The following is a 23,584-nucleotide window of genomic DNA, read 5'->3' on the forward strand; positions in this document are numbered from 1 at the left end:
TACTCTACAAGCATGTTACTAAAAATTACAGTCTCCTCCCAAATTGGGTTCTCAGCTCTGCCCAGCAGTCCTCAGAGGTTTCCCTATGTAGCTCTCTTTTCCTAGTATCAACCATGGTTTTTCAAAAGCCTCTTTTTCTTTCTTAGATTATCTTTCCCTCTACTTCACTGGAAGAGTAAATGCCATCGTAAAAGAACTTCCTCTGTTTTCTGTCACTATGCCTGAAAACTTTCCTGAATCTATACCCAGCTTTATTGTCTTCCCTGTGATTACAACAAAAAAGGTGCACTACCTTCTTCTAAGGCCAGTCCTTCCGTTTTTAACCCGAATCCCTTCCCTTATTTTTTTGTGCACAAAACAGGAACAAATGAGATCAAACTTCATAATAAATGATAGCCAGAGAGTGCTGGGAAGATACATAGTGTAAGAAAATATAAAATGTATACTTTTATAAAAATGTAAAACAAAGTATAAAGTGTCAGCCCAGGGGTTCATTGAAACAGTTGTGGCCAAGGGCACCTGGGTGACTCAGTCGGTTAAGCAGCCGACTTTGGTTCAGGTCACGATCTCACGGTTCATGGGTTCGAGTCCCACATCAGGCTCTGTGCTGACAGCTAGCTCAGAGCCTGGAGTTTGTCTTCAGATTCTGTATCTCTCTCTCTCTCTCTCTCTCTCTCTCTCTCTCTCTCTCTCTCTCTGACCCTCTCCGGCTCACACTGTCTCTTTCTCTCAAAAATAAATAAAGCATTTAAAAAAAAAAAAAGGAAAGAAACAGTTGTGGCCAGTTACGACTTACACAAGAAATCTTCTATAGTTGCAGGACCAGCTCTGCCCCCAAATTATAAAAGCAGTAGCTCAGAGTCATCAGACAGCGATGAGGACAGTAGTTCATTGTACGAAGAAGGAAATCAAGAATCTGAAGAAGATGACACTGGTCCAAGTGCAAGGTCAGTCACTTAAATGATAAATCAAGCTTCAAACCTAGTATACATTGGCTGGAACAGATATTCAGGAATGCCATATCTGTATTTTTACAGTACAGGAAGAAATCATTTTGTATGGCTGGTCCTCAGGAACTATACCTTCTAGAAAGAAATTTATTCTAGTAGTAGATAGTTGTGGAGATATCTAGGATTTCAATTAAATTCTCATATAAATGGCTTTTTCTTAAGGTATTACTGAAGTGATTAAATACATATTCTAAATTAGCCATAGGATGTCTTTTAAAAATTATTTACGCAGTGGACGATTTTTGCTTAAGTATATGAATGATTACCAGCTAACCACCCTTCCTTAACATAGGTCCATGTAAATACGAAGTGGAATTTTGTTTACTTTTGGGTAGCAAGGGTTTTTTGATGCATTTTAAAGATAAGACAGAAATGTCAACTTAAAACCTTCCTGAATGAGATAAAAAGCTAGCATCAAACATTTTGCTCAAAAACATTCAGCAAATAGACTTTCCAAACTTCAGCAAAGTGGAATATTTAATGCTATAGAAAATATAGACAACTACTGCCATAGAGAACTAACCAATCTCTCACTATTTTAGGCCAAAAAATGAATTCCAGGAAAAGGTTAATATAAGATCAACTGTGGTGTCCATTTGTTCTTACTGGGAAAGATTGATTTATTTTTTCAGTGTTTATACAACGAATTGGAATTAATGCTTCCTTTAAAACTTAAAATGTTTTCTGTGGAAAAAACTTGCATAAAGTTGTGCTACTGTGTTTTTAGAAAACAGAGGAGAAGTCAGGATGACGACGACGATGATGAAGGGTTTTTTGGACCAGCTCTTCCTCCTGGATTTAAAAAGCAGGATGACTCTCCTCCAAGGTGACAATGTGTAGTGTTTCAGGCCAGTCTTTTCCAACTACTTCAATTAGTGTTTGTTGATTCAGTAAAGAGTTGTCCAAAATTGTTTTTTTTAACTTACAGATTAATAGAACTTTTGAAATGCAGAGGGAAAAGTAACTTGTTTCCTATAACAAAAATGATTATTTACATGCCTATAAATACTTCTGTAGTGTATAAAAAAGAAGACTTCCATATCCCTTAGCTGATGCTCACAAAGTGTTCTGTGTTTAACTGAGTGGAACATTAGCCCACTTCACCCTTTTTTGAAATAGATAAGTAAGGTTGCCCACATAGTAAGCAGGAGGCCCGGGACTGGAATCCTGGTATTTAATGTTAACATCTGATACTTTCTTAGTTATTTGGTGACAGAAAGAACAATTCTCGTGTGCCACATTAACAATTTGACTAACTTCTCTGTACCTCAAAATTGCCATCTGAAAACTAGGGTAACAGCACGTACCTTTCACAATTGTCGTGACGATTGAGATTTCATATTTACGTACATGCACATATGTGTGTATGTGTGTGTGCTTCATATATGATGCCTGGCCCCAGGTAAGCATATAGTAAGTTTTGATTCTTGTCTTCTCAGAATTGTAAAATTTTTAATGCTGAATATGAAATTGTACATCAACCTGTTCATAATTCAGAGCACTGTTGCCAGTGTGCAAGAACAGGTCAAAAAGATTGTTGAATATTTCATATTCAAACTTTATAATCCTATTTGTCAGCTCCAATTTTCATGTTAACTTTGGACCTTTTGGAAATAACAAGGCTAGACTCTCTACTGCCTGATTTTGTATGGCCCTCAAGCCAAGAATAATCTTTAAAGGGTCACTTAAAAAACAAAGACAGGCATGCCTAAGAGACCCATATATGGTTCTCAAAGCCTAAAATGTCCTTTCTGGCCTCTTACAGAGAATTTGCTAACCGCCGGGGCACAACATTCCTTTCAAGAAAGCACATTATTAGAAGTACAGCAATTTCTTTCTAGACAGTTATATTAGACTAGTAAATGGCCAGGATCAGAACCCAGACCTTCTGACCCAGACCGGTCTTCCGCTGCCAGGAAGCCTGTCTGTGAGGCTCTAATCGAACGCAGTGCAACCTGGACAAGTCAGCTCAGGACTTCAGTGCCATCTGGGTGGAAATACTGGCACAGCGGTATCTCTGGGGGAAACACTCTGGGTACAAAAGAAAGAGTGAAGAAACTTAAAAGTGTGAAAAGGAGTAGAAAATGTCTTGTCTCTTATTTTTTCCTTGAAGTAAGGCTTTCTCTTTTTAAGCCCCAGATTTTAGGCACTTCTCGCATTTGAACTGATGTCAGTCCCCTCAGAAATGCGGCAGTAGGGCAGTTTGAAAGAAAATGAACTTGGCATCGAGGAGACCAGCGTTCAAACTCGTGCTGCCACTTACTAGTCTGTAGTGTCCTTGGGCATTATTTTGCTCACCTAGAAAAATGGAGTTTCTTATACTGACCAGGGTGGTTTGAAGGAAACAGAAAAGTGCTCTGGCTGAGATGTGGTTAGCACTGCACCTTTTCCTCTGTCTGTAGGTCTCAAATGACTGTTTATTCTTGTGCGCTTCTACGTCATCACTGGATTATTAGTGAGGACAGCGTTCGGATTCGTATACTACCATGGCGCACGTAACCATAAATGGCCAACATCTCTATACATGTGTGCGCTGTATATTCTTAGAACTCAGTTTATACTTAAGGAGTTCCGACTATAACCGTAACGCGCTTAAAGTACTTGCCAGTGGTCAGTGAAAGCAAAACTGAAAGCCAAGGCACAAAATAGAAAAAAATCTTCACAGGCTTTTCTTATGAGGACTTTTAGAGAAATACTATTTTTGTTTAATGGAGTTCTTTTAGGAAGTGGGTATACATCACTGCCATTGAGAATTACTGGTTTAGTATCTTATCATTGATAAATAGAAAATAAAAATGAGAAAATTAGATTTTCTTAAGATACTAAGTGGAAAAATACTAGGTTATAAAATACAAATAATACGTTAAGTGAAATTCTCATTTTCAACGTATGTTATTATTTGTTTTTTTATCCTTTTTTGTGAATTCTTATTCTAAAAACTGCTTTTGAAAGTCAGGGAGAGTGTTAAAGGTACATTTTATTTTTCAGGCCTATAATAGGTCCTGCATTACCACCTGGTTTTATTAAATCTACGCAGAAAAGTAACAAAGGCAGAAATGATCCCGGACAACAAGTATCATCCTATTTCAACTATGAGGTTTGGAACATTTTTGATTAAAGAATAAGATGTAACAGACTCAAGACGTTGCAGAGTAATACTCTTACTCCAGTCAGACCACACTGTGCTCCTTGTTACCCGTCCTCACACACGCCAGGCAGGCTCCTGCCCCTGAGGGTGTGCACCTGCGAGGTCTCCCCAAAGGGGTCTTTCCCTGGATGTCTGGGTGGGTTGCCTCTCAGAACTTCCCTTGGGGGCTGGAATGTCACCTTAGTGAGGTCGGTCCTGACCTCCTAATTCTAAATTGCTGACTCTTCTTCCCGTTACTCGTCTCTCCTTCTGGCCTTTAATTTTCTCCGTAGCATCTATCACCACCTCAGATACTGTATGTTACTGCTTCTTTTTGTTTATTGTTGACTCCTCCCCACTAGAATGTTGAGGACAGAGATTTTTGTCTTCTCCTTAGGAGACATTCAGTAGTATTTGTTGAATGAGTAAGTTGGACACAGTCCCAGATAATCACGCTAATCATACCTGCAGGGTAGTGGGAAATACAGACATTACACAAACATCTAACATTATGAGTGATTCAACAGGCCAGACCAAATACAATGGAACCGTGACAAGGGAATCCAAACTAATCTGAAGAAATCAGAAAAAGTCTTTGTCTCTGAGAAAATGTCTAAACAGAAGACTGATGAGTTGGAGATATCTCAGCGAAGAAGGCAGGAAAAATTGTTCCAGAAAGTACAGATAGCTTATTTGAAGACAAAGGAGTGTAAAGAGGATGAAAGTTAAGGCTTAAAAAGTTTATTTTGTGGGCACCTGCCTGCTCAATCTGTTGAGTGTTCGACTTTGGCTCAGGTCACAATCTCACGATTCGTGGGTTCGAGCCCCACGTCAGGCTTTGTGCTGACAGCTCAGAGCCTGGAGCCTGCTTCGGATTCTGTGTCTCCCTCTCTCTCTGCCCCTGCCCCACTCATACTCTCTCTGAAAAAATAAACATTAAAAACAAAACAATTTTTTTTTAAAGAAGTCCAGTGTGGTTGGAGTGGAGAGAACAGAAGAGAGATGGCAATGATCATCATGTCAGTGTGGTGCAGGTTGTTATCCTGGTCTTAGAGGGTTGTTGCAAGGATTAAATCAGAACAGTAGATATTCAACTTATAATAGCTCTCAACATTGTCATTATTCTTATCACCTTCACTATTGACGCCACTAGAGTATTTTTGAAAAATTTAGTCTAAATATAAGGAATCCTTTTTAACAGAGTTGCTAAACACAAGAATAAGTTACCAGAGGAAGTACTTCCAGGCAAATGGAAGACTTGACTAGTGTGGTCATGCTCCTGCTTCCCTGCGACAAACACAAAGAACTGCAGGCGGAAAATAAAATAGCAACAAAGTTAATACACAGCAGAAGCTCAAAAGAAAGTGAAAGTAACAGGTGCTAGTGACATTGAGAGAATTCAAAGCTTGAGCAGTAAACACAAGCTTACCAGTAGAGACCCAGGGTGGTTTTGGGAAACCCAGCCATAAGCCCTAGAGTTGGGGCTAGGAGCTGTAGCTTCAGGCTGTGCGAGCACAGGAGAGCGAACTGAGCTCTCTAAGTAAAACCACAGCCTCAAAGTTCCACTCTGCAAAAAGAGTGCTCGAGAAATGTAACTCACAGCCTTAGAAAGTTTGAAGAAGGAAGTTTCATGTTCCCTATCCCCTACTTTCACATGCATCCCAATATGTCACACAGGGAGGGGCAGGGGGGTTGGGAAACAAGGTAAAAATATGGTTAGCAACTGGTGAATTTGAGTGAGGGTACATGGGTGTTTGTTGTTTGCTACATTTAAAAAAAATTGTTAAACATGTAGCAGAACTCAACTTTATTCATGCTTGCAATTGTGTCCCAACTCACCTAGACAGCAGATGGATAGCTTATATAATCCCCTGGTGGTATCCACTCTACATTTTCTCTCCTCTCAGCAAAGGGGAGGAGAAATGGTGGGCAGGGACTGCACCACAGTGGACCTGTTGTAGGTACTCTTGGTTTGGAATTATCAGCTTTATCATTTTCCTCTAACTGAACCTTTTTCAAAAGATACTTCTTTTTTGCTTTCATATTTTTCTTTCTCAAAGAGGGGTTTCCTTAGTCTCTCATTCACAACTAGACCCCTAAATTAAGACATACACGATAATACTAATTGTTACCATTTGCTGAGCAATAGCAACAAGCCAGGCACCACAAAGCACAACATAAACATACATTTGCGTGATTTAATTATATTCCAAGGCCACATAGACTTCATTTAATTAAAACAATAATCCTGAGAAATGGTGTGTTGGCCAAAATGCTTTTAGCTGCAAATAACAAAAAACCCTACTCAAAATTGAACTCTTAACCCACTTAGTTAGCAAATGGGTGGTTTATATAATTTCCTAGGTGATACATAATCTATATTCCCAAAATAAGGAATATGTGTTTCATCTGTAATACAAGGTACAGGACTAGGGTCATTCTAGGTTGGTTAACTCAGCAGCCTGATTGATATCCAGAACAGCAGCTCTTTCCCTCTTTCTTGTCTGTCAAGTATCTTATTTCCTTTTAGGGTGACACATACCGGGAAGCCTGGCAGAGTTCTAAGGTGCACATGCGCATGCCCATGTCACACACTGAAGGGTGTGATCCTGCACTGTCCCCCACCTCTTTTACAGGGAAGAAAACCTTCCCAACTTTTCTGGAGACCTCTCCTCACGTTTCTTTGGCCAGAATTGAATCACATGCCCATGCATTGGCCAGTCAGTTGGGCAAGAGGAATTCAACCAAATTGACTGGCTTAGAATTATCAGCCTTTTTCTCCATCAGTTCCCAGTTTCCTAAGAAAGGCATGGCTCCAGAGAGGATGAACAAAACAAGGGGTTCTCTTACAAATAGAGTAGTTACTGGTTGGAGCTGTTGCAATCACAACTAAGACAAAACCGAGGCCTAAAAAGGTGAAATAGCACGCCTGAGGTCATGGGGCTAATACAATGGCACATTGAGGCGTTGAGTCTAGAGCTAACTGCAGCCCAAAATATGAACCGATAAGGTACATCATTTCTGCTGTATTTCAGGATAAAATAACTCCCCTTTAAAAAAAAAATTTTTTTTTAACTCAACTAGGACACCAAAATGATTAGATACCTTGATTGGATTTGAATTATGATTCTAGTTTCTCTTTTTCAGTTTAGTGTATTGGGCCTGATTTTCGGCTTGTCCCCTTATCCCCCCGTTTAGTTTATGACTCCCAACACCCTAAGTGATTTTTATTTCTAAGAATTCCAGGCATCGTCTTACCAAGATATGCCAGATGTGCTGAATTCTAGCTTTATAAAATCATCTCTCGTTAGAGGGAAGTAAGAATACCGTTCACTTATCCCATCATCTTCTACTTTATTTAATACGATATTGATATTATGTCCCTTATAATTGTAAAAGATCATTGTATCTTTTAAATTTTTTTTATTTTTGAGAGACAGAGATAGAGAGCAAGCGGGGGAGGGGCAGAGAGCGAGGGAGACCCAGAATCGGAAGCAGCTCCGGGCTCCGAGCCGTCAGCACAGAGCCCGACGCGGGGCTCGAACCCACGGACGGGGTATATCTTTTGTATCTGCTCATTTTATGTCACCAAGCATTTTGTAAAGGCTATAAATATGTATAAGATAATATCTTGACATCAAAGAGCTTACCTTTGTAGAGATCAGCTATAAACAATTAAGGTTAAATATTAACAGTTGAAATTTAAAAAATAGAGGGCCTTCTCTAGTGTAAGTAGGAAAAATACCAGCCTTGATCTTAGACTATTTTAATCTTAAATACCAGCATTTAAACGTTGGACAAGTTGTTTAACCTTTCTAAATATACTTCTCTAAACCTAGGTTTCCTCAAAAAAGAAAACAAGAATAATAATGCCTTTTCACAGTTTTGTTATAAGGATCAAATGATGCATTGTGTACCTAAGTTCATAGTTAGAGAAAGTGTGTGTGTGTGTGAGCGATTTAGAGGAAGCCAAGGGATCATACATAATTATCTAATTATTTGTACTGATAGCAATTGCTCTAAGGGTGCAGGGAAGAAACCGCAGATAGAAAGTTACCACTGAGTAGCTCGTCGGGAAATGTAGACAACACAAATGAACTTGATCCTGATAGTTTGAAAAAATAAGAGGAAGAAGCTGCCCCTCAGAGCTGGAGGACAGGTGTCTTACTGTTCGTCCTGCTTCAAGCTCTAGAGTATAAAGCATCTAATACAGTGTTACATACAAATCCTTTATTATAATGATTTATTGAGAACAAACTAAACTCACTTATACTACTATTATGTCTTCAGGGTAAGGGGGGCTACCTTGGGAACCAAGTTAACTGCTTTGGGTCAGTGCTTTTGGGGTACAGCACAGCATTTGTATTTCAGTGCACTGCGCTTAGTCATGAAGGCTCATATAGCTTCTAAGAATGTCTCACTTGTGGTGTCTTATTCCAAAGAGCTTTTTCTATACCACGAATGAAAACAGTCTCAACTTATGCCATGTCTGACCAATTGGTAATAATTACCTGGAAGGTTACCGTGAGAGGAATTATGAGGCCACATCCATGTCCAGCAGGAAGAATTCGAAATAATTTAATTTTTTTAATGTTTATTTTTGAGAGAAAGCAAGCAGGGGAGGGGCAGACGAGGGACAGAGGATCTGAATCGGGCTCTGTACTGACAGCAGAGACCTGATGCAGAGCTTGAACTCATGAACAGTGAGATCATGACCTGAGTTGAAATCAGCACTCCACCAACTGAGCCACCCAGGCACCTAAAAGCTGAAATAATTTAACGAGGTCCGCTGTGGCCATGGGAGAGTGGGGACAACCCACGTCCCATGGGTTTGCGGTCTCTGTACTATGTTTTAGGAAGGCGAGGGAAAGGTCCTTGTTGTTCCGTGATTAGCCAGCAGTGCATTGTTTGCACTTTTGTTTCATTGTCTCCAAGCAATCTGTTTCAGTGACATATTAAGTATTTTAGGATCATTTTCTATAACCTGTAGCTCTGCTCCTGGTTTAAAAGTAATGTCTTATTTCAAAAGGAAACAGATAGCAGTGAAGATGAGGACATTGTTGGACCCATGCCTGCAAAAGGACCAGTCAACTACAGCGTGACAACAGAGTTTGAAAAAAGGGCCCAGCGAATGAAAGAAAAACTGACCAGAGGAGACAATGTAAGTTCTAAATATACTGTACTCTGAGAAATTGGCTAAATGGATTAAAAATCTAAATTTTAAAATAGAGATGAAAGAAAGTATGTGCATTATGTATATAAATAATGTAAATGGATAATATAATGTAATTAATAATATAAATAAAGTATATGCAGTAAGTATAAAAAAAAGGAAACTTAGGAGCAAGGTAACCTAGGAACTATAAAAGGAAGAGACTGGCAAATTAGCCTATTTAAAAATTTCTGTGTGGCAAACGATAACAGAGTCTAAAGAACAATAAATTAGATGAGGTCATTGTAACCTATATTACAAAATATCAATCCTTTATATTAAATAATTTCTCTTAAAGCCTCAATTGAGAAACAACCACTTACAGAGTATATTACACACACTTTCCAGGCTACCTTTTTTTTTTTTTGACTGTTTGACTTTTTTCTTCTCTTAAGGACTCCTCTAAACCAATTACAAGAGAGTCATGGATGACTGAGCTTCCTCCAGAAATGAAAGACTTTGGTCTTGGGCCCAGAACTTTTAAGAGACGAGCCGATGACAAATCTGGAGATCGGTCGGTCTGGACAGACACCCCGGCTGACAGGGAGAGGAGAGCTAAGGTAGAGCCTGTCTCCGTATTTCTGCCCATGACGGCTGTATTTTGAAAAGATAGAAGGCATGATGATTTAAGCGTACTGTTTGTTAAAGTATGATTCCAAAGGGAAAATACAGATTTCTCCCTGAAAGAAAATAAGAAGAGCGACTCCAATTGCTTCCTATTTCCCAGTGAATTATCTCATTTAAATCTCAAGAAAACCCAGAGACCTGAACTTACTGACTTCATTTTATAGAGGGAGAAACTAACTTTTAAGAGGTCCACTTTTCTGGAATTAGAGGGCTAGTAAGTAATGAATAATAATTCTCTTCTAGACCTTTCTATAATTCTAAATTCCTAGTCCTTATATAACATCACACTGTCTCCATGAAGCTAAAGCCATGGATTCACCTAGGTTAAGTGATACATAGAGATTCTCTCACAAAAGGATCTTTTTTCAGGTGCACTAAGCTTTGTGTTACTGTCAAGGTAGAGTGCCGCATACTGTATGATCTCTCATCTATGCAGAATCTAAACAAACAAACCAAAAAAACCAGACATGGATGTAGAGAATAGATCAGTGGTTGCCTGGAGGAGGGGGAGGCAAAGATGGATGAAGTGAGCATCTTACCATTTATAAAGTGAATACAACTCATGGGGATATAAGGTACAACACGGTAACTATACTTCACAATACTGCATTGCAGATTTGAAATTAGCTAGGAGAATGGATCTTGAAAGTTCTCATCACAAATGAAAACATGTTGGTAGCAGTGTATGGTGATAGATGTTGACTTATTTTGATTATTTTACAATACGTAAATATGAAATCATTGTGTTGTACACGTGAAAGTAATAAAATGTTTCATCAATTATGCCTCAGTTTATAAAAAACAAACCACTTTCATTGGTACATTAAATAATTTGCCTAAAAAGAAAAGTTTGGGGTGTGTGGGTGGCTCAGTTGCTTAAGCATTCAACTTCAGTTCAGTTCATGATCTCACGGTTTGTGGGTTTGAACCCCACGTCAGGCTCTGTGCTGACAGCTCAGAGTCGAGCCTGTTTCAGATTCTGTGTCACCCTGTCTCTCTGTTCCCCCCCCGCACTTGTGTCTGTCTCAAAAATAAATAAACTATAAAAAAAATTTTTTTAAACACCCCCATATTAAATTTACTCCATCTGAAGGTTTTTATTCCCTTTAATTCAAATTTAAATGCTTGAGTAATTGGTACCTGATGCTTGTAGCTTTACCAGTTTTGACTTACATAGTTCTAGATTTCCTTCATTCTTCCACTCTGTTTTCTGGTCCATCAATACCAAGAATTATGAGGCCTTCTCTTTTCATTCTGTAACTATAAATTGAATACCTTCTCTGCCAAGGCATTCAGTTTGGTTGCAGGTAATAGCAAAATGGAAAAGCTTCTTTTTTTTTTTCTCAAGCTTATATATTTTTTGAAAGAGAGTGAGCGAGCACATGTGCACACAAGTGAGGGAGGGGCAGAGAGAGAGAAAGAGAATCCCAAGCACTCTCCGTGCTGGCATGCAGAGCCCTATGCAGGGCTGCATCTTAAAAACCATGAGATCATGACCTCAAATCAAGAGACAGGTGCGTAACCAACTGAGCCGCCCAGGTGCCCTGGAAAAGGTTCTTACGGAGTTTTCATTTTAGTAGAGAACTGGCTATACAATACTCCATGTTATTTTTTTTTCTTATTTTTATTTTTGAGAGAGAGAGACAGCACGAGTGAGGAAGGGGCAGAGAGAGACACACAGAATCCGAAGCAGGCTCCAAGCTCTGAGCTGTCAGCACAGAGTCTGATACGGGGCTTGAACCCACAAACTGAAAAATCATGATGTGAGCCGAAGTCAGACACTTCACCGATTGAGCCACCCAGGTGCCCCCTGTGTTATTCTTAAAATGTGAATAGTATGGTAATGTCTCCAGATTTTAGCACCCTACATTGCATATGTGGCAAAATTGTAAGTTCTCTTTTGTCCGGAAGATTAGGAGGAATCTAAGAGTTATAATAGAAAGTCAAGGTGAACCAACACCCCTGGGGTAGAAGAGGCAATGGAAGAGGTGTGTGGAAGTGGAGCTGCGCACTTTGAATGACTAGTGTTGCGGTGCCTGTCTTCTCTTTCTTTAACTGATGTTTTATAAAAATAATATATTGACATTTTTATAATATAGTCTTTAAAATTGTTTCCACAAAAGACATTCCCTTGTTTACATGGATTTATTCATGTCTACGTTTCATTGTGCTTTTCTCTGTCCTTCTGTTCCTCACCGTAGGTAAAGAGTGTAGCCTACAGCCAGATATGCAGGGACACTTCTTCAGAGGAAAATATCACAGAAAAATGGAGCCATTGAAAATTAGACAATACAGTGATTGAGTTCTTTAGAGCTTTTTCTTTTTGGTACTTGAAAGTGTTTTGTTAGGTTTTACAGCAAACTCTTAAATGGACTATTAATACTCCTTAAATTTTATGGTATACTATATTAACAGAGTAGAGTTGTCTGGGTGGCTCAGTCCATTAAGCATCCGGCTCTTGATTTCAGTTCATGTCATGATCTCATAGTTTGTGAATTCAGGCCCCACATCAGACTCTACACTGACAGTGCAGAGCCTGCCTGGGATTCTCCCGCTCCTTCTCTCTCTGAGGCTTGTTCTTCCTCTCTCTTGTGCTCTCTCTCAAAATAAATAAAAGCTTTAAAAAAAAAAGCATATAATACCATAGACTTATATATATAGTATAAACTATACAGTATTGGAGAGCCATTCATTTTCTTGTGTATTTCATTCTGTGTAAAGTTGATGACTAATTTTTGTCACAGCAGATCTTAGCCAAATTTCCCTTTTGGCCGCTTTTCTCCACTCTTCTTTCAATTTTTGTTTCCTATGATGCTATCTGTTTTTTAAGTTTTTATTTAAATTCTAGTTAGTTAACATACAGTGTAATAGGAGTTTCCAGGGTACAATATAGTGATTCAACACTTCCATACAACCGCTGGTGCTCACAAGTGCCCTCCTTAATCCCAATAACCTATTTAACCCATCCCTCCACCTACTTCTCTTCTGGTAACATCAGTTTGTTCTCTGTAACCAAGAGTCTGTTTCTTGGTTTGCCTGTCTTTTTTTTTTTTCGTCATTTGCTCATTTATTTCTTAAATCTCACATGAGTGAAATCATAATGATGTTTGTTGTTCACTGACATTTTGCTTAGCATGATACTCTGTAGCTTCATCTGTTATTGCAAATGGCACGATTTCATTCTTCTTTATGCCTGCATAATATTTCATATATATATATATGTATATATAGAATATTATACCTTCTTTATCCATTTATCAATTGATGGATACTTGGGCTGTTTCCATAATTTGGCTCCTATAAACATCAGGGTGTATGTATCCCTTGAAATTAGTATTTTTGTATTCTTTGGATAAATACCTAGTAGTGCAATTGCCAGGTTACAGGATAGTTCTATTTTTACCTTTTTGAGGAACCTCCATACTGTTATCCAAACTGGTGGCTGCACCAGTTTGCATTCCCACCAATGGTATAAAGAGGGTTCCCCTTTCTCCACATTCTCACCATCATTTGTTGTTTCTTGTGTTGTTGATTTTAGCCATTCTGACAGGTGTGGGATATCTCATTGCAGTTTTGATTTGCATTTCCCTGATGATAAGTGGCGTTGAGCATGTTTTCGTGTATGTGTTGGCCATCTGTAGGTCTTCTGCCCATTTTTTAATTGGATTATTTGGTTTTGGAGTGTTGAGTTTGATAAGTTCTTTATAGGTTTTGGAAACTAACTATCCAATATGTCATTTGCAAATGTCTTCTCCCATTCCATAGGTCACCTTTTAGTTTTGTTGGTTGTTTCCTTCACTGTGCAGAAGCTTTTTATTTTGATATAGTGCCAGTAGTTTATTTTTTATTTTGTTTCTCCTGCCTTAGGAGACATAATCTAGAGAAAAGGTTGCTAAGGCCAATGTCAAAAAAGTTACTGCTTGTGTTCTCTTCTAGAATGTTTATCTTATTTTATTTCATTTATTTATGTTAAGAGGGAGCATGAGAGCAAGGGAGTGGGGCAGAGAAAGAGAGAATCTTAAGCAGACTCTACACTCAGCATAGAGCCTGACATGGGCTCAATCCCACTACCCTTGGCATCTTGACCTGAGCCAGAAATCAAGAATTAGACACTCAACTGGCTGAGCCCCCAGGCCGCCCCCTTCTAGTATTTTTATGGTTTCAGGTCTTCCATTTAGATCTCTAATCCATTTTGAATTTATTTTTGTGTTTGGTCTAAGATAGCAGTCCAGTTTCATTCTATTTCATGTGGCTGTCCAACTTTCCCAGCACCATTTGTTGAAGAGACATTCCTTTTCCCATTGGATATTCTTTCCTGCTTTGTCGGAGATTAATGGACCATATACTTGTGGGTTCACTTCTGGGATTTCTGTTCTGTTCCATTGATTTAGGTATCTATTTTTGTGCCAGTATCATACTGTTTTGATTACTACAGCTTGGTAATATAACTTGAAGTCTGAAATTGGTGATGCCTCCAACTTGGTTTTGGTTTTTTTTTTCAAGGTTGCTTTGACTATTTGAAGTTTTCTGTAGTTCCATACAAATTTTAGGAATGTTTGTGTGAGCTCTATGAAAAATGCTATTGGTATTTTGATAGGGATTGCATTAAATGTGTAGCTTGCTTTGGGTCGTAATATTTGTTCTTCCAATATAAGAGCCTGGAATGTCTTTCCATTTCTTTGTGTCATCTTGAATGTCTTTCCCCAGTGTTCTACAGTTTCCAGAGCACAGGTTTTCACCACTTTGGTTAGATTTATTCCTAGATATCTTACTGTTTTTGGTGCAATTATACATGGGATTAATTCTTTAATTTTTCTTCCTCTTGCTTCATTATTGGTGTATTCAAATGCAACAGATTTCTATATATTGATTTTGTGCTGTATGACTTTCACTTCTTCCTTGCCGATTTGGATGCCTTTTATTTCTTTTTGTTGTCTAATTGCTGTGGCAAAGACTTCCAGTACTCTGTTGAATAAAAGTGCTGAAAATACTGTCTTATTCCTGATAGTAGAGGAATGAGTTTTCCTCATTTAGGATGATCTTAGCTGCAGGTTTTTCATAGATGGCCTTTATTATGTTGAGGTTATGCTTCCTCCGAACCTACTTTGTTGAGGATTTTTATCATAAATGGATGTTGTGCCATCTCAGATGCTTTTTCTGCATCTATTGAAATGATCATATAATGCTTATCCTTTCTTTTATTAATGTGATGTCTCTTGTTGATTGATTTGCAAATATTGAACCACCCTTGCAACTCAGGAATAAATCCCACTTGATCATGGTGAATGATTTTTTTCATGTGTTGTTGGATTCAGTTTGCTAGTATTTTACTGAGAATTTTTTACACCTATATTCATCAGGGATATTGACCCATAGTTCTCTTTTTAGTGGTGTCTATTTGGTTTTGGTATCAGAGTAATGTTGGCTTCATGGAATGAATTTGAAAGTTTTCTTTTCTGTTTTTTGTGATAGTTTGAAAATAGGTATTAATTCTTCCTTAAATGTTAGGTATAGGGGCACCTGGGTGGCTCAGTCAGCTAAGCCTCCACCTCTTGATTTCGGCTCAGGTCAGGATTTCATGGTTCGTGAAACTGAGCCCCATGTCAGGCTACTTGCTGACAGCACAGAGCCTGCTTAGAATTCTCTCTCTCCCTCTTTTGCTGTCCTTCCCCTGCTCAGGTACTTTCTTTCTCAAAATAAATATTGTTTTTAAATAAATAATAAATACAATTGACTGACATCTATTATTACCTTACTTCCCAGTTTTGACTAGATCTATTAATGCTTAATATTAAATGGTCAGGTTTTTATCACCATCTTACCATGACATCATTTTTCCCTTAATATTAATAAACAAAAGCATGTTTTCTAGGAAAATTTGTATAGAAAATAAGAACTAAGCTATTCCTATGTTTTTAACATACTTTAGCAAATACGGTGTTGTTTTGAACAAATAAGCTCCACACCCAATGTAGGGCTTGAACTCAAACCCTGAGATCAAGAGTCACATGTTTTACCAACTGAGCCAGCCAGGTGCCCCTGTTTTGTACATTATTCATATAAACATTATAGATGACCTTCTTGGCTTTCTTAACCACAGTATTAAAATATGCTTTGAGAACAGTACTTTTAAATTATTTTTATGTGAGCTTTTCTCAACCCTGGTTGGAACTGTATTATTTAGAATTTTTTTCTAATTAAAATTTGTTGGGGGGCTCCTGGGTGGCTCAATCGGTTAGGTGTCCGACTTCGGCTCAGGTCATGATCTCACAGTCGATGGGTTCGAGCCCCGCATCGGGCTCTGTGCTGACAACTCAGAGCCTGGAGCCTGCTTTGGGTTCTGTGTCTCCGTCTCTCTCTGACCCTCCCCCGCTCACACTCTGTGTCTCTCTCTCTCAAAAATAAATAAATGTTAAAAAATTTTTTTAATTGTTAGAAATCTAAGTACTTCATCTTGTGTATGCACTACTGTTAATTTCTTTTTTTAAGTTACAAATTCCAGTTGTCCATTGTTGGTATATTTGGTATATTGGCCTTGTATCATCCTGCAGCTTTGCTCCAGTGTACTTGCTTATTAGTTCCAGTAGTATTTTCTGGATGCTTTGAAGTTTTCTACATAAACAGTCATGTCATCTATGAATAAAGATACTTTTATTATTTCTTTTCCAAACTATAAACCTTTTCTTTTTCTTTATTTTTTTCCCTCAAGAATGATATAACTGCTTTTAAAAACAAATAATGTAGGATTTTTTTTTACCCAGCATGGTATATAGATTACTTAAAAATTAAGTCTTAAAAAAAATAGTCTCAAGCTCTACCAGATGAGCCAGCCAGGTGCACTTAGAGGATTTCTTTTATAGCCTAATTTCCTCTCCAGCATTTCATCATCACAAAGGAGTTTGACACACACAACTAACTGAATAGGTTTTTCTATTGACTTGAATAGATTTTCTTCTTGTTTTCAAGAAAATCATTGAATAGAGCATGAACTAATCCCTTACCAATTATATTTATATTCCTAGTGGGAAAAGATTCAACACTCTTACCCTAGTCTCTTATTTACTCAGTCTGAGTAAAAATAATAGTATTTCCTTTTTTTTTCTTAACTATATGGTACAGTAATGTGTTAACAACCTGTGTTCATTCTTCAGGAAACACAAGAAGCAAAGAAGTCCTTCAGTAAGAAGGATGATGAACATGTATTGTCAGGAAGGGAAAAGAGATTGGCTGAGCAAGTATCCTTATACAATGTAAGTAAGAATAAAGTATACAAGCTTTTATTGTTTTGTATCCTTCAGTGCCCTTCTTATATTTTCTTTCTTGTTTCTTTTTCTTTCATATGTCTTCCTTTTTACCTCAGTGTTTTTCTGTACATCTGCCCTTAGAAGTATTCCATTTTGTATAATACATATTAATATAAAATCCTTTTTATAAGATGTTTGTAAGATTTTTTTACTGTATTCATGTAATGTTTTCAGTTTGTATTTTACTGAAGGAAGGAAGGGATCACGTTTACATAAAGACATGGTTGAGAGTGGAATGCAGTTCGTTACAGCGATCCATTCAATTCTTAAAACCATTTCTGAGTTATTTTCTTAAACCTCATAGTGATCTATTAACAGAAATTATTAATGATCTCTCAACTGTCAACTCATTAAGACCTCCTTCAGTATTTTTCACACTGATCCAGTTAGTTTATTTCCTTAATTTTTCTTTCTGAATCTATATAATAGGAGGAACTTCTGGTTTGCAGAGGTAATGTGAAGATTACAATATAGTAAATGCTCAGTAAATCTGACACATGACACAAGTGATTCTTATACACCTGACACTGGCCTAAATCCTTTTTAATTATGTCATTTAACTCCTCCTCACCCCAAATATTTGAAAATTATTACTACCATTTTACAGCTGATAAAATGAAGTTCAAATTGTTAGCCCAAGGTTACCAGCGTTGAAACTAGCAGGACTATCATTGCAACTCAAAGTTTTCTGAATCCAGAACTTAAGTTCCTGTTTCTCCATGCTCTGTGTATTGGTAGCTTATTTTTTCTTAGCAATAATTAATGAATCTTTTACATCTCCTTCAATTTTGCTGAAAATAAAGAATTGGAAAGGACTTGACTTTCAAGTCTATTTTTTTCTAAAAGATTTTACTGAGATATATGAAATGAGTGAGAGGGATTAAGAAGATGGAAGTAATGGTGATTCAAATAAATACTCAATTAACATAATATCTTTTGTACCTTCTGCTAAAACCTGCAGCTCCAGATTGAGTTCATTCAATTGATAGGAAATAGCTACCGTATAACCCAATTGACAAAGTTAGTGCTGGTTGTCAAATCAGCCAATAAGACTTAGTTTCTATCAGAAACTCTCACTTCATTTTTTCATTCAAATAGATGTGTTCATGATTGTTCCAATGACACTTCTGATTTCTAAAGTAGATAGATAGGTATCATGAGTTTGTCTCCTGAATGAAATAAGATGCTACCATTTTTAGTGTTTCTTAACAATGCCTTGTTCTGTTGCTTTCACAGAGCTCTCTTTACTTCTTTGCTCTCACATTTTTTAACAAGATAGGGCCTGGAAGAGATGTGGTTGCTAAGCAAAACTTGCCCTTTCTTCCATTGTCCATCTATTCAGTGTCTGAATACAGAACATTCCAACAAAAAGCAAAACATCAATTTCTGAGGGACACCACACACTTAAGAGAAACATGTTTCAGAAGCAGAAGAACACAGAGCTCTCCTGGGTCTTCCGTTCCTCAGTCAGAGGAAGTTCCTTCATGCTGCTATTTTATATTTTTTGTTTGAAACCATGGAGACTTGTTCTCCTAGGCAGTATTCTTATGGGAAGATTCTGAGAGGCCTCTCCCTTGTTAGGTGGCAGAGGGCTATAATAAAAGGGAAGAGATCAAGATAAAAAGATGCATCACTGAGCAAATCAATTAGAAGTGAGGTTACATGCAGGGCACCTGGGTGCCTCATTCCATTGAGTGTCCAACTTCGGGTCAGGTCTTGGTATCGTGGTTTGTGAGTTCAAGCTCCTCATTGGGCTCTGTGCTGACAGCTCAGAGCCTGAAGCCTCCTTCAGATTCTGTGTCACCGCCTCTCTCTGCCCCTCCCATACTCATGCTTTGTCTCTCTTTGTCTCTCAATAATAAATAAAAACATTAAAAATTTTTTAAAAAAAGAAGTGAGGTTACATGAAGTTGAGAGTTGTGGGTGGATAATGTTAAAATTACCCGCGCCTTTCCACCACATGGAATCCGCTCTCTACAGCCCCCAGCCCACATGTGCCCATGCCCCACTTTGCCATCTGCCAATCTGTACTGCCTACATCTACTGCTTGCTCCATTCCCTGTTCTTTCGGTCTTGGGCCCTTCCTCCTTGTACTTCAGTAATACTGGTCGACAGTGAATCTCTGATTGGTGAAGCCAATTGCCTTTGCTCAGACTGACTCATCCTACTATAGATATATTTGAAAATGTGAGTACCTGTCCCAACTAAGAAGAAAGAAAATGAGGGATGTAGGAGAAAGAACAAAACTGAAAGGAACATGAATCTCTTAGCATATGGAATATGCCACCGTATATTCTGAACAGCCCTTGAATTTGATCCCTTCCATGCCATTATTTTTGTGGTTTGCCCATGCTCTCGCTTTGGCCTGGCAGTGCTCTTCCCTTCCCACCCACTTGTTCGGGCTTCACAGACCCATGCACCCATGAAACTATAACCAGGCTCCTAAGTGACGATGTACTTTTGCTGCTTCTCTCAGCCGTGTCCTTGGTTTGGACTCTGTGATGCATCGCAGGATGCTTTTCATTATGGTTATGTAAACATTTGTTTTGCTTCTGTCTTGGGGGGGTGTGTGTGTGAGATGGTAATTAGTAGATACCTTCATTTTGGGTGAATTTAATTTGCCCCTGATACATGTGTGCTTCATAGATCCTGTGTCGGATTTGGCAAAAACCGTTAGGGTTTGTAAAAAGCCCTCCTTACTGTTCCTCATCACTACCTAACCATTTTGCTTCATGATCATATTCTGTCCATAGTCTATACAAAGATTTTCACTTCTACTCTCTTGCTCTCCCCAGGAATCAAAAAGATCAGAATCCCTTATGGACATTCATCATAAGAAATTAAAGAATAAGGCTGCCGAAGAGAAAAGTAAGCCCCAAGAAAGAATACCATTTGACCGCGATAAGGATCTCAAAGTTAACCAGTTTGATGAAGCTCAGAAAAAAGCTCTGATCAAGAAATCTAGAGAACTAAACACCAGATTTTCACACGGCAAAGGCAGTATGTTTTTATAAGTAAGTATACTTCAGTGAGGTATATTTTCAAAGTGATGAATTTGAACTTTTCTAAATAATCTGTCATCCATAAATTGCATGTAAAAATCTATTCCCTTTTATAATAAAGTAGATTATAAACCTTAAAACTCTTTTTCTGTAAGTAAACCATGATTTGTTTAATATTTTGCCCTGTGGGATAAAAAAATGTAGTTTACTAGAAAAGCAGCCTTGTCCTCATAATAGCCTAACCAGGCATTGCTGTTAAAGACACTAAAATTAAAGTTTAGTTTATAAGAAATGGCAAAGGAAAGAGTGGTTTGAAGCTTGCCTTTTCTTTTTTTTAAGTTTATTTATTTTGAGAGACAGAGAAAGAGGATCCCAAGCAGGCTCTGCACTGTCAGCGCAGAGCCCGACACAGGGCTCGAACCCACAAACCACGAGATCAGTATCCGAGCCAAAATCAAGAGTCAGACGCTTAACTTGCTTAGTCACCCAGGCACAACAATATGCATGCTTTTTTAAAGAATGGACAAAGGAAATGTATTTGTAGTCTCTGTGTTAAATAAAATCACAGAAAGTGTTTAGTGCTTTGAAATCTTCTCTAAGTTAAGGTTCAAAATCATTACCTTCTTCATCTACAACCCAATCTGACAAGGGCTCATAAGGGTGATTAAGGAATTATGTAAAAGCTGAGGATGCTTCTTAAAATCTTTATCATTTTTAATTGTATGAAACCTACATCAATATTAAAATGTGGCTTTAAAGGAAAATACAGGAGCACCTGGCTGGCTCAGTCAATGGAGTATGCAACTCTTGATCTCAGAGTTGTGAGTTTGAGCTCTACATTGGGTGTGGAGATTACTTAAAAATAAAATCTCAGCATGCCTGGGTGGCTCAGGCAGTTAAGCATCTGACTCTTGATTTAGGCTCAGGTCATGATCTCACAGTTCATGGGCTTAAGCCCGGTGCTGGGCTCTGCACTGGTTGTGTGGAGCCAGCTTGGGTTTCTCTCTGCCCCCCCTTGCTCTCTCTCTCTCTCAAAATAAATAAACTTTAAAAAATAATAATAAAATCTTAAAAAATAAAAATAATGGAAAATACAGTTAAAGTTAGAAATACCTTCCAACTTACTGAACTTTCTTATTCTTACTTCAGGGGGATTTCCCTGTGCAATGAAGAAAAGTTGAAGAATACTCTTTTATCTGTCTGTCCACCTTTATTCCTCCGTTTTGAGTTTCTTAAGATTGGAGAGTACTTTAGTCTTAAAAACCGTACAAACTTACCTTGTGCTGTATGTCTTTAAGTCATGTGAAAACTTAAAGTCAGTATTTCTTACATGGAAGAGAATTTCATGTGTTTTGGCTTCTAATGAAGTGTGGGCTTTTCTTCAAATAATTATTTTGAGGATTTTCCCCTATTTTCTAATTTTTGTGGTGTCTCCTACGTACCCTCTAAGATCTGGTCAGGACTATCCACTAAATCTCCACAAGAACTTAGACTTCCTCATGAGATACTACTAACCCACCTTGGAGTAAGTGTGTCAGGTCCTTGCAGTAAATCCATGAATTTGAAATTGTTTGGGTTTTCCCTCTAACCTTCAGCCGGTGAATGCACATTTACAAATAGAGGGTTTGGAGGTTTTGTCTTGTTAACATTTTGCTTATTTGGGCAAACAGGGCTTTTATTTGTTGTTTGGGTTTTTGTTTTTGTTTTTTCATTGGTTGGTTTGTTTTTAAGTCAGAAAGAGGGACCTCTGCATTATCTCATGTGCTAAGGGAAAAACTATTTTGATTTTTGCAACTTTAATGAGTATTTCTAGGGGAAGCAATCTGAAGGACAAAATATGCCATTAACCGTTAACAGTGTGAAGCCTAGAACTTGGTCTCTATAGTCTCAACCAAAGCATTCTAAGTCTTTAAACTTTGCTTTGAGATGATCTTACATTTAACAGATTTTAGCTAATTTATTGGGGACTGATTATATCAATCATGAACTTAAAAAAAGAATCATGTTCATTATCCGTGAATACAAAAATATAAAAGGAACCACCCTAATGAGAGTATATTAGAGAATATATTAGTTTGTAATGCTTTAGGTACTGTTGCTTACAATGTTAAATAGAACCTTGTAAATAGTTAAAGCCTAAATTCAAAGTCTCTAAATGATGTTTTCTTACAGAGTAATTTTAATTGTCCACTAGTGATGTTCTAGTTCTGATGAAGTGTGAGGTATTTTGTTTTCTGTGGGGAAAAAGAACACAAAATGAGAGACTAGGTGAGAAGTGTGAGGTTTTAATGGAAAAAGCTTTTGATCCCTAGAGTTTATTTGGGTATTATGAAAACTGAGTGAACTGTTCCATTTATGGCACAAATTATTCTTCTTTACTCTTTTATAATATTAGTGTAAGATAGTAGCCTACTCAAGGGGTGTTGCTATTAAAAAGATGAATTAGGGATGCTTGTGTGGCTCAGTCAGTTAGGCATCGACTCTTGACTTTGGCTCAGGTCATGATCTCACGGTTAGTGACATTGAGCGCCACATTGGGTTCTGTGCTGACAGCACAGAGCCTGTTTGGGATTCTCTCTCCCTCTCTCTGCCTCTCCCTGCTTGCACACACATGTGCTTTCTCTCTCTTTTCTTCTCTCTCTTTCTCTCTCTTGCAAGCTCTCTGAAAACAAATAAACTTTTAAAAAGATGAAGAAAGAAGCAATACTAAGTTCAAAAGGTGAAATAGATACTTTAACTTTCTTTACAGTTGCAGGTGGTATTTAAATTCAGTGTACCTGAAATTATATGATTTTTGTCTGCCTCTGTAAATGGTCATCTCACATAGATTTAGTTGCATCCACTAGTAACCACATTACTGATAAATAAATGGTGACTTTAGCAAGTGGTGGAATTGGGAGGGAGGATAAAAGGTGAGAGATGGTGGCTGCACTCATTCATTATTAGATAAACTAATTAAGTCCTTTTTATTTTGGGCAAAATATTATAAATTAAGCCCTGCTGTCAAAAAAAAAAATCCATGGTCTTACTAAGAGTTTTTAATTGTGTTTGGATGTAGCAACCATTTGACATTTAATTTATCTCTTGAAATTTTAATGGCTCTTTGAATTAATGACTTGTCTTAGAAGTGAGGTTGAGATTTACATGGTACTGAGGCTTACATGCTCCAGAATAGATTAGTACTTATTCTATAAATTATTGGGCCCCCAAACATTCCAGCACTTTATATTTCTTCCATAGAGTAGATAATATTAATATTATTACTCAGAAATGTGTGATCTTGAGAGATAGTTTTCTAACTA

General features: G+C 37.8%; 1 protein-coding gene across 2 annotated transcripts in view; it reads left to right on the forward strand.

Annotated features, from left to right (window-relative positions):
- The window catches only part of GPALPP1 (GPALPP motifs containing 1), a 30,905-nt gene that overhangs the window by 4,048 nt on the left and 3,273 nt on the right, over positions 1-23,584 (forward strand). The window contains exons 2-9 of one of the 2 annotated variants that reach the window (XM_029936707.1): positions 815-947; positions 1,738-1,836; positions 3,999-4,107; positions 9,167-9,298; positions 9,745-9,909; positions 17,128-17,226; positions 20,076-20,294; positions 21,432-21,558. In XM_029936707.1, the coding sequence (XP_029792567.1) occupies positions 815-947; positions 1,738-1,836; positions 3,999-4,107; positions 9,167-9,298; positions 9,745-9,909; positions 17,128-17,226; positions 20,076-20,294 (956 nt within the window). In that variant the 3' untranslated portion in view covers positions 21,432-21,558. Of the gene's footprint in view, positions 1-814; positions 948-1,737; positions 1,837-3,998; positions 4,108-9,166; positions 9,299-9,744; positions 9,910-17,127; positions 17,227-20,075; positions 20,295-21,431; positions 21,559-23,584 lie in introns of those variants that run through there. The other variant, XM_029936708.1, reaches the window with a different exon arrangement.

The sequence above is a fragment of the Suricata suricatta genome, chromosome 4, assembly GCF_006229205.1.
Source record: "Suricata suricatta isolate VVHF042 chromosome 4, meerkat_22Aug2017_6uvM2_HiC, whole genome shotgun sequence".
NCBI lineage: Eukaryota > Metazoa > Chordata > Mammalia > Carnivora > Herpestidae > Suricata > Suricata suricatta.